Raw genomic sequence first — 10000 nt, forward strand, 5'->3', positions numbered from 1 at the left:
TAAAGTAATTTGAAAATATATGAAGGCCTATAAATCTTAGAAATTGGTTTTGACTTTGTAATGAGTTTGTTTCGATTAAATAATTTGTGTCAATCAGCTGAATTTAGAGCAATTCGTCTGGTTTACTTTTCCACGGAGAAACTGCAAACGTTTCTTACTTGGCGCTGAGAGAAGGCCTTGAAAGGGAAGTTGAAAGGGAGTCTCTGAGCTTGACCTTGAGCCTGAGGTGGGTAGAAGAGTACAATAGGCTGCCCACTGAATCTGTCAAAATCCTGAAAAAACAACACAAAATGGAGACATCAAACACACATTAATATATATATATATTTTAAGTTCGTATGCAAGACTTGGTTTGCTTAGTTGTTTACCTGTTTGCTTGTGTGTCTGTGTTTACATAAACTATAAAGTATACATCTAAATAGCGTTTACTCTCACAGACAACAGAACAGATAATTTTCATCTTACATGAAACACTTACAATGGGACTCGTGTCATTCTCTTCCTCTGAGGACTCTTCCTCTGAGGACTCTTCCTCGTCAGCCTCAGGAAGGTTCATTTCCTCCCCGTAGCATTCCTTGACAGCCTTGAACACCTCCTTCGACCAGCCGTAGTAGAGGTCTTCGCCGAAGCAGTTGGTCATCACCTTCAAAGAAAATTTGGAGTTTAGAATCGCTGAAGTACACGTTTACCTATAATTTACTATTTGTAATTTACGCTGCAAGACTAACTCTTGATTTGATTTGGTTTAGACCGATTAGATTGATGTAAGTATGGTCTGTGCTGTAACACTGAAATTTTCGTTGCAAAACTATGGTTTATAATCGAGTTTATTGTGTACGATAGATGTCCCTCTGCAGATTATAAAGTTTCATTAACAGGTTTACCAAACTATAAATTGAGATATACCTTTGAGTAAGCGTACTTTTTGGCGAACCCATCCTCGGCAAGGACGGAGCACACCGCTGTCAACAATACTAGAACTCGCAACATCCTGCAATGATGATAATAATAATATTTAAGAGATGTAATGGGTGTAGACCTCTGCGGTAGAGTTTAGTTTTAGAAGACACTTTCTTCACTATTTACTGTAAATTAAATAACCATTCCAAGTGGTGATGGGATTGTGATGATGATGATACTTAACATAATGATTACACGTCTGCTACTTATACATATGTAATGATTATAAAGGTAATAGATTAAATTAGATATTAGTTGAATATCAACTGTGCTATTAATAATGTTGATTATAATGATAAAACAATACTAATAAAAGAAAAGATGATAATCACACTATGATTACAAATTACGTAAACATTTCCGCCAATATCACAAAACATATCGTGATTATAAAAAGCAGTAAAAGTTACAAAACCATAATCATCAATTAAAGTATCGAAGAAAATCTGGACTTGATTTAATAACTTAGTATAATTTCCTCGCGACTCGATGCTTACCTGACGATAGGAAGACTGTGCTCACCAACCTTAGCCTGCGTCTTATATACATCTTCTATGATATGCCTAGTCATCATAAAACATTATGCGACCCACCCCCCCTTTCTCTTCTTCCTCTGATGGTGATCTATCTACGCACACACACACACACACACACACACACACACACACACACACACACACACACACACACACACACACACACACATATATATATATATATATATATATATATATATATATATATACACATTTATTAATATATATACACACAGACACACACATGTATATATGTATATATATATATATATATATATATATATATATATATATATATATATATATACATGACTATATTTGTATATATATATGTATATATATATATATATATATATATATATATATATATATATATATATATATATAAATATATATGTGCGTGTGTGTGTGTGTGTGCGCACAACGATCAGATCGCTTAAACGTAACTCTAATATAGTGATCACCAAAGCGGATAAAGGTAGTAACGTTGTTACCATAGATAAAGTAGATTATGTCCATAAAGCTCATCTCTTAAATGATAGCACGACTTGTCAAAAACTTCGGTCGAATCCTTATCCCTCGGTGACTGAGTCATTTCATAGAAATCTTAAACATATTGCTGCTGAATGCCCAGATCCAAAATTTTCCGATCGTTTCAGGACTGTTAATCCGTCTATTCCTTATTTTTATGGTCTCCATGGACAGACTAACGGTATCGCGATAGGTAGTAGTTTAAGTCCGGTCCTTGCTAATTTATATATAGAAATTTTTGAAACTGAACTGCTTCTGGCCATCTTCCCCCGGGCTAGATCTGGTTTAGGTATGTTGATGATATTTTTTCTATGTGGCCTGTAAACCGTCGGGATTTCGACGACTTTTTACGTAAACTTAACACTCTTGCTCGTACCATTAAATTCAAAGTAGAATGGAAAAATGCTGGTCAATTACCCCTTCTTGATATATTGTTACATAATTTCAACGGCTATATAAAGTTTTCAGTTTACCAGAAACCCATCCATGTTGCTAATTATCTTCATTTATTTCTCATATCATCTCTTATCCATTCAGAAATCAATAACCTCGGCTATTATTATTATTATTATTTTTTTTTAGAGCATATAGGATCAGTGGTAATGAGTTTATTCATAGAGAACTTAGCATCATTATGGAATCTTTTAAAAATCTCAGTTACCCTAAGTTTTTCTTAGAACAAGTGCATTCATATGCTAGATCCAAATTTTATTCACAAACTAAAGTCACGCGTAAGGACAGGTCCGATAGCTTACTAGTTGTACCGTTTAATCAGTCACTCGATGACAAGCGTCAGTTATTTAAAAGAGTGGACATCGATATAGTGTTTACTTTTCCTAACATGCTGCGTAAATCTTTGGTTAAATATAATGCGTCCAGCGCTGCTCTTGACACTTTTTCAGGCATTTATGATATTCCTTGCAATGAATGTACGAAGTTTTACAAAGGTGAAACGGGTAGAGAGCTGGAAAAAATAATAAGTGAACATAAACGCGATGTCAGATACGCTAGGGAATTGAATATTTTTTTAGTCATATGCGTGATGCATATGAATAAAAATATTTATATATATGTATATATATGTATATATTTATATATAAAGATAAATACATATATATATTTATATGTATAAGAATATATATATATATATATATATATATATATATATATATATATATATATATATATATATATATATGTATATATTAATTTCTGTCTTTCCATATGGCACATTAAAAAAACGTAAAGGAGGATAAAAACTATCCATACTATTTTTTCTCTTTTTATGCGATGCCCTTATACGGAAATCTCACAAGGAGAGAAGAGACACGCCAGCATGGGAAGGGAGAGAACAAAGAATCTCCGCGCTTTTCCTCCTCATTTCGATCTCGTTCAGTAGAGTTGGAAATCGTCCTTGGCCTCGACGCCCCACAGGATGAGCATGAGCTTCTCGGCCTTGGACTCTTCGTCGGCGTCCTCCATAGCAGGGAAGGCGGAGAGGTCGAACTCCTGGAGGTACCTCATGAGGTCATGCTTCATGCAGACGCCGAAGCGGGCCTTCTTCATGCACTTGGTCATGGCGACGATGCGTTGCAGCTTCACGGGCATCGGGGACCTCTCCAGGGGGAGGCACATCTGCGGAAGAAGGAGAGGGTCAAGGGGGTTCTCTCTCTCTCTCTTTCTCTCTCTCTTGCTCTCTCGCTCTCTCTCTTTCTCTCTCTCTCTCTCTCTCTCTCTCTCTCAAAATCTACTGTGAATTCCTTGTATTTGTGCAAGGGCAGATCAGATAGATCAGGTCAGACAAACAGACAAGAGAACAGGTAAAACGAACAGCTCTGACCTCCGGCATTCGGCCGGAGCCTAGTGTATTAACAGAGTCCACAATAAAGACCATGACACGTGAACGTCTGTCTGTTTATCCACCGGATCACAATCAGGGCATCGAGTGCATTACAACTGCTAGGCGCGGGTCTACAACTGCTCCCAGAGGTGGGTTACAACTGGTGGCAGCAAATGGCTTACACTCTCTCTCTCTCTCTCTCAAAACCTACCGTCAATTCCTTGCATTTGTGCATGGCCTCCAAAAGGTCCTCTTTCAGATCCTCGCTAATGTCCAATTCCTTTGTCTCTTCGGCAGATTTCTTATAATCGATGTTGAAATCATCGTCAATCTGAAGAAGAAGAATTGACAAGAATTGTATTTAATTGGCAGAACTTGAGTGATGTCTTGAAATTCTCCACTCAACCCCCTCACGGAAAAGAATCTCATGCTACAAATCCTCCTCATACTTACGTAGTTCATCTTCCTCATGACGCAGGTGAAGTTGCTTGCCTTCGCCTTGACCTTCTGCACCATCTTCTTCAGCAGAGGAGCGTCGTACATGGCCTCACGCTTCTGGATGTCGTAAACAAAAGAGTTACGATGGGTTTCATAAGCTTAGGAGCCTCTTAATGAACGTATTGATAGTGGTATGATAGTTTTACAGTAATTTGAAAATATATGAAGGCCTATAAATCTTAGAAATTGGTTTTGATTTTGTAATTATTTAGTTTTGATTAAATAATTTGTGTCAATCAGCTGAATTTAGAGCAATTCGTGTGGTTTACTTTTCCACGGAGAAACTGCAAACGTTTCTTACTTGGCGCTGAGAGAAGGCCTTGAAAGGGAAGTTGAAAGGGAGTCTCTGAGCTTGACCTTGAGCCTGAGGTGGGTAGAAGAGTACAATAGGCTGCCCACTGAATCTGTCAAAATCCTGAAAAAAAACAACACAAAATGGAAACATCAAACACACATCAATATATTTCTTTGAAGTTCGTATGCAAGGGTTGGTTTACTTAGTTGTTTACCTGTTTGCGTGTGTGTCTGTGTCTACATGAACTATAAAGAACTATACATCTAAATAGCGCTTACTCTTACAAACAGAGCTGAAATAATTTTCATCTTACATGAAACACTTACAATGGGACTCATGTCATTCTCTTCCTCTGCTGCCTCTTCCTCGTCAGCCTTAGGAAGGTTCATTTCCTCCCCGTAGCATTCCTTGACAGCCTTGAACACCTCCTTCGACCAGCCGTAGTAGAGGTCTTCGCCGAAGCAGTTGGTCATCACCTTCAAAGAAAATTTGCAGTTTAGAAGTACACGTAAACCTGTTATTCACTATTTGCAATTCACGCTGTAAGACTGTAACTCTAGATTTGATTTGGTTTAGATCAATTAGATTTATCTAAGTAGGGCCTATATTGTAACATTCACAATTTTCTTTGCAAACCTGTGGTTTATAACCGAGTTTATCGTGTACGATAGATGTTCCTCTTTAGATTATATATTTTCATTAACAGGTTTACCAAATTATGAATTAGGATATACCTTTGAGTAAGCGTACTTTTTGGCGAACCCATCCTCGGCAAGGACGGAGCACACCGCTGTCAACAATACTAGAACTCGCAACATCCTGCAATGATAATGATACTTAGGGGATGTAATGAGTGTAGAATAATGTGGTACAGTTTAGTTTTAGGAGACACTTTCTTCACTATTTACTGTAGAATTAAATAACCATTACAAATGGTGATGGGATTGTGATGATGATGATAATTAAGATAATGATTACACGTCTGCTACTTATACATATATAATGATTATAAAAGTAATAGATGAAATTAGATATCAGTTGAATATCAACTATGTTATTAATAATGATTGTAAAGATAAAACAATAATAATAAAAGAAAACATGATAATCACACTATGATTACAAATTACGTTAACATTTTTGCCAATATAATAAATCACATCGTGATTATAAAAAAACAGTAAAAAATACAAAACTATAATCCTCAATTAAAGCATCGAAGAAAACTGTACTTGATTTAATAAATTTATATAATTTCCTCGCGACTCGATGCTTACCTGACGATAGGAAGACTGTGCTCACCAACCTTAGCCTGCGTCTTATATACATCTTCTATGATATGCCTCGTCATCATAAAACATTATGCGACCACCCCCCCCCCCCCATTCCTCCTCCTCTGATGGTGATCTGTCCACAATAACCTTTATGCAATGACTGGCATATGCCTATCGTCAAAGTCATAATGATTTTGTTTGTCTGTTTATCTCAATAACGCATAAATACCTTGGTGTACTTTGGGACGTGGTGTTCAAGCTGCTATTTCCTCTCCTTCTTCTTCTTCCTCTTCTTCTTCTTATCATTATATTTATCATTAGTAATATTTGTATTATTATCATTATTTGAAATCGCTTATCATTATCATCATTTTAGATTCACTATAATTACCATCACTGTTGTGTTTATTATCGTTGTTAATACTAGTATATCCATTATCATTATTCATAGTATTAAGTTTTTTATTACTACTATATCATTATCATTGTAATTATCACCATTGTCATCTTTACTATTTACTTTATAATTGTTCTTTTCCTTCTACCTTTTATATTGTCATCATCATCATTTTTATCTTTAACATTGTTCTTATTATGATTGTTTCTATTTTCATTATTATTATTATTATTACCATTATCGTAACCATTGTCTTTATCCTAATTGCGCATATTATTTTTATTCTTCATACTATTATTTTTGTTATAACTGTTATTATGACTATTATCATCATTAGCATTACTACTATCTTCATTATTTTTATTATCATTATTATTATTATCATCATCATTATCATTACTATATTTATTGTCATGGCCACTATCCTTATTACAATCATTACTATTGTCTTTATTATTATCATTATAAACTTAATTATTATGATCATTATTTTTATTCCTATCATTGTTATCATCACTGTAGGGAATGTTTTTATTATTATTAGCATCATCATAGTCGCATTATTACTCATACTGTCAATATCCTATTAATCATTGTTATCTTTATTATTGTTATGATTATCAAATTACCTCTCATTATCATTGTTATAATTGTCAACATGATTGTTATTACTTCTAATACTGTTACTATTTGTTTGATTAGTATTACAATTAATATTATTCATATTATTACTATTGTAGTTATAATTAAAATCATTATCGTAATCATCATCATGATTATTACTATTTTGATTAATTTCATTACTATTTTCATTATTATCGTTATTATCACCATAGTCATAATTACTAATGTTGCAATTTTGTATATTTATATATATACGTATATGTATACATAAATACATATACATACATACATATATATATGTATATATTTAATCATATATATATATATATACATACATGTATACATATGCATATATGTTATTTAATTTGAATATACCAAAGTTTAGCATCATTAATTCCGCAAGTAAAATAAAATAATAATCTGAATTAGCTTTCTATAATTTAAAGCACGCGGGTCGAATGAACAAGGAGAAAGAAAACGGGGGCCACACTTTCGCTTCCCTAGATTTTCTCATCCTTCATCAGCCGATCTCTCCGAACACAGTTTGGTGTTTGTTGGGAGCCCCTTTTAACTCCGTTTTAAAGGTATTTCTAATAGATAGAGTAATAAAATAAGTTCTACAATCTGTGCAAGGGGAAGGGCATTATAGTCAGTCAGGGATTTGGTCATTCTTCATTTGACGATGTCTCTGCATGCAGATAAGTGACCTGAGACGCGTCCCCATTTGTGATGCTATTTGCCAGTTCCTTGCCTCCGACGGTTTTATTAAGTCAGAGTGACTAAGGTTGTGGTTCGTCATAGGAGACAATCCGATAGTGGTATTCAGGTTAATATCCGGTCGGAACTAAGAAAATAAAGAATAAATTATCAACAGTAAAGGATAGGGAGATATGAGCACCTACTCAGCGGTCATATTTCTTTTTGTTTGTTTGTATTATGTGTCATGAGGTTAGTAATTTCAGTAATAATTATCTAAAATGAGTAGACCCATAAACATATGTGTATATATATATATATATATATATATATATATATATATATATATATATATATATATATATATATGCACACACACACACACACACACACACACACACATATATATATATTATAATATATATATTATGTGTGTGTGTGCGTGTGTGTGTGTGTGTGTGTGTAGACATTCACACACACATACACAGATATGTGTGTTTATATATATATATATATATATATATATATATATATATATATATATATATATATATTATATATATATGTGTGTGTGTATGTGTGTGTGTGTAGACATCACACACACATACACACATATGTGTTATATGCACAGATATGTATTTACATTCATGTTGTATATATATATATATATATATATATATATATATATATATTTATATATATATATATATAATACATATATATATATTGTTGTGCATATATATACATGAATATATCATATATACATATATACAGTATATACATATATGTATATATATACATATATATACATACATGCATATATATGTCTATATGTATATATATATATACTGTATATATATATATATATATATATATATATATATATATATATATATATATATATGTGTATATATATATATGTATATATATATATAGTATATATATATACACACACAGATATAATAACGGGTTATATATTACATAATAACAATCGTACGTATAATTGTTGCAGCATAAATCTGAGTATATTACGTTAGTAATTCCCCATTACTTTCCAGAGTGGTTTTAATCAATGCTTAAGCATTATCAATGTCCTCTTCTTCTGCCTGAGATTATCATGATTTTCTAGAGCATATATATCTTTATTTAGGGAGTCAGTTTAATCAAATCAAAGAGCATATCAAAGCAGCTTATTATTTCCAAATAAGTTGTCTAACAAGATTCCAATAATACGATGAAAATAGAAAAAAAAGGAGAAAGAAGAAATAAAAAGAGTATTTTCTTCTTTTGCCTTTAATCTTTCGTTTTGTTTTTTTCTGTCTTTTTTTCGTTTATGTATCCTCCTTTCCTTTTCATCCCATTCTTTCTGTTATTAAATTTCCTTTCCTCTTTCTCCTACATTTACTACTTTCTCTTCCTCCTCCCTTTCCTTCTTCTTCCTCTTCCTCTTCCTTCTTCTTTATTATCCTCCTCCTTAATACAGCTGGAAGTCATCCTTGTTCTCAAAACCCCACAGAAGATGCAAGAGTTTCTCGGCTTTATCTCCCTCGCTCGCCTCTTCAACCTCACTGAAGTCAGAGAGGTCGAACTTGGCGAGATGTCTCTGGAGGTCGTACTTCATGCAGGCCTTGAGTCGGGCTTCTTTCTCGCACTTCACGAAGACTACGATCTCTTGAATTTTTCGTGGCATGGGGGAGCCAGAGTCTTCGAGAGGCAAGCATTTCTGAGAACAGGGGATATGTGAAAACATGTGAAAAGATAATGTGCATATTTACATCATTTTTTATACTTATTCATATAACTCTTCACTTACATAAAGGTGAGATGGAGGGAGAGGGATGTATATATATGTATATATATATATATATATATATATATATATATGTGTGTGTGTGTGTGTGTGTGTGTGTGTATGTATATATATATATATATATATATATATATTATAATATATATATATATATATATATAAAGAGAGAGGGCGGGGTGGGGAGGGGGGTAGCTAAATAGACAGATGGAGCGGAATAGAGAGACTTACCGTGAATTTCTTGCAATGATTAATAGTCCTGACGAGATCGTTTTTCAACGTGTCATCAATAGGAATTTCCATCCTGATGTTAACCATCTCATCAAAATCAAGGTCGAATTCTTCATTCACCTGGACGATTGATGAAGTGTATTATGATTATAGAATTAAGTATGAATGTGTGATAAATCTATCTGTCTATCCTTTTTATTACTTATTTACTTACTTTCATAGTAATTTACTTTTTTTATCAGTTACCAATCTTCAGTAGGTAAAGCGTCTATCTAACTGTACTCATTCCTACAATATGCATGATGATATGA

General features: G+C 33.3%; 3 protein-coding genes across 3 annotated transcripts in view; all 3 read right to left on the reverse strand.

Moving 5' to 3' along the window:
* Positions 1-1478, reverse strand: part of LOC122263541 (uncharacterized) — a 2649-nt gene extending 1171 nt beyond the window's left edge. Inside the window, exons 1-4 of the mRNA XM_043032006.2 lie at positions 1458-1478; positions 907-991; positions 479-643; positions 159-272 (exon numbers count right to left, since the gene is read on the reverse strand). Of these exons, the coding sequence (XP_042887940.2) occupies positions 159-272; positions 479-643; positions 907-990 (363 nt within the window). The 5' untranslated portion in view covers position 991; positions 1458-1478. The remainder of the gene's footprint in view (positions 1-158; positions 273-478; positions 644-906; positions 992-1457) is intronic.
* A 1780-nt stretch (positions 1479-3258) lies between these two features.
* On the reverse strand, positions 3259-5952 carry LOC122263543 (uncharacterized). The gene is made up of 7 exons (XM_043032008.2): positions 5938-5952; positions 5395-5479; positions 4987-5136; positions 4667-4780; positions 4321-4422; positions 4079-4198; positions 3259-3662 (listed from the first exon to the last, which is right to left on the reverse strand). The coding sequence occupies exons 2-7, from the start codon at positions 5476-5478 to the stop codon at positions 3420-3422; spliced, it is 813 nt and encodes a 270-aa protein (XP_042887942.2). The 5' UTR covers position 5479; positions 5938-5952; the 3' UTR covers positions 3259-3419.
* Positions 5953-8831: 2879 nt separating this feature from the next.
* The window catches only part of LOC122263542 (uncharacterized), a 3503-nt gene continuing 2334 nt past the window's right edge, over positions 8832-10000 (reverse strand). The window contains exons 6-7 of the mRNA XM_043032007.2: positions 9690-9809; positions 8832-9374 (exon numbers count right to left, since the gene is read on the reverse strand). Of these exons, the coding sequence (XP_042887941.2) occupies positions 9126-9374; positions 9690-9809 (369 nt within the window). The 3' untranslated portion in view covers positions 8832-9125. The remainder of the gene's footprint in view (positions 9375-9689; positions 9810-10000) is intronic.

Source organism: Penaeus japonicus, unplaced genomic scaffold, assembly GCF_977035675.1.
Source record: "Penaeus japonicus unplaced genomic scaffold, GWHDUDI00000001_assembly GWHDUDI00000010, whole genome shotgun sequence".
NCBI lineage: Eukaryota > Metazoa > Arthropoda > Malacostraca > Decapoda > Penaeidae > Penaeus > Penaeus japonicus.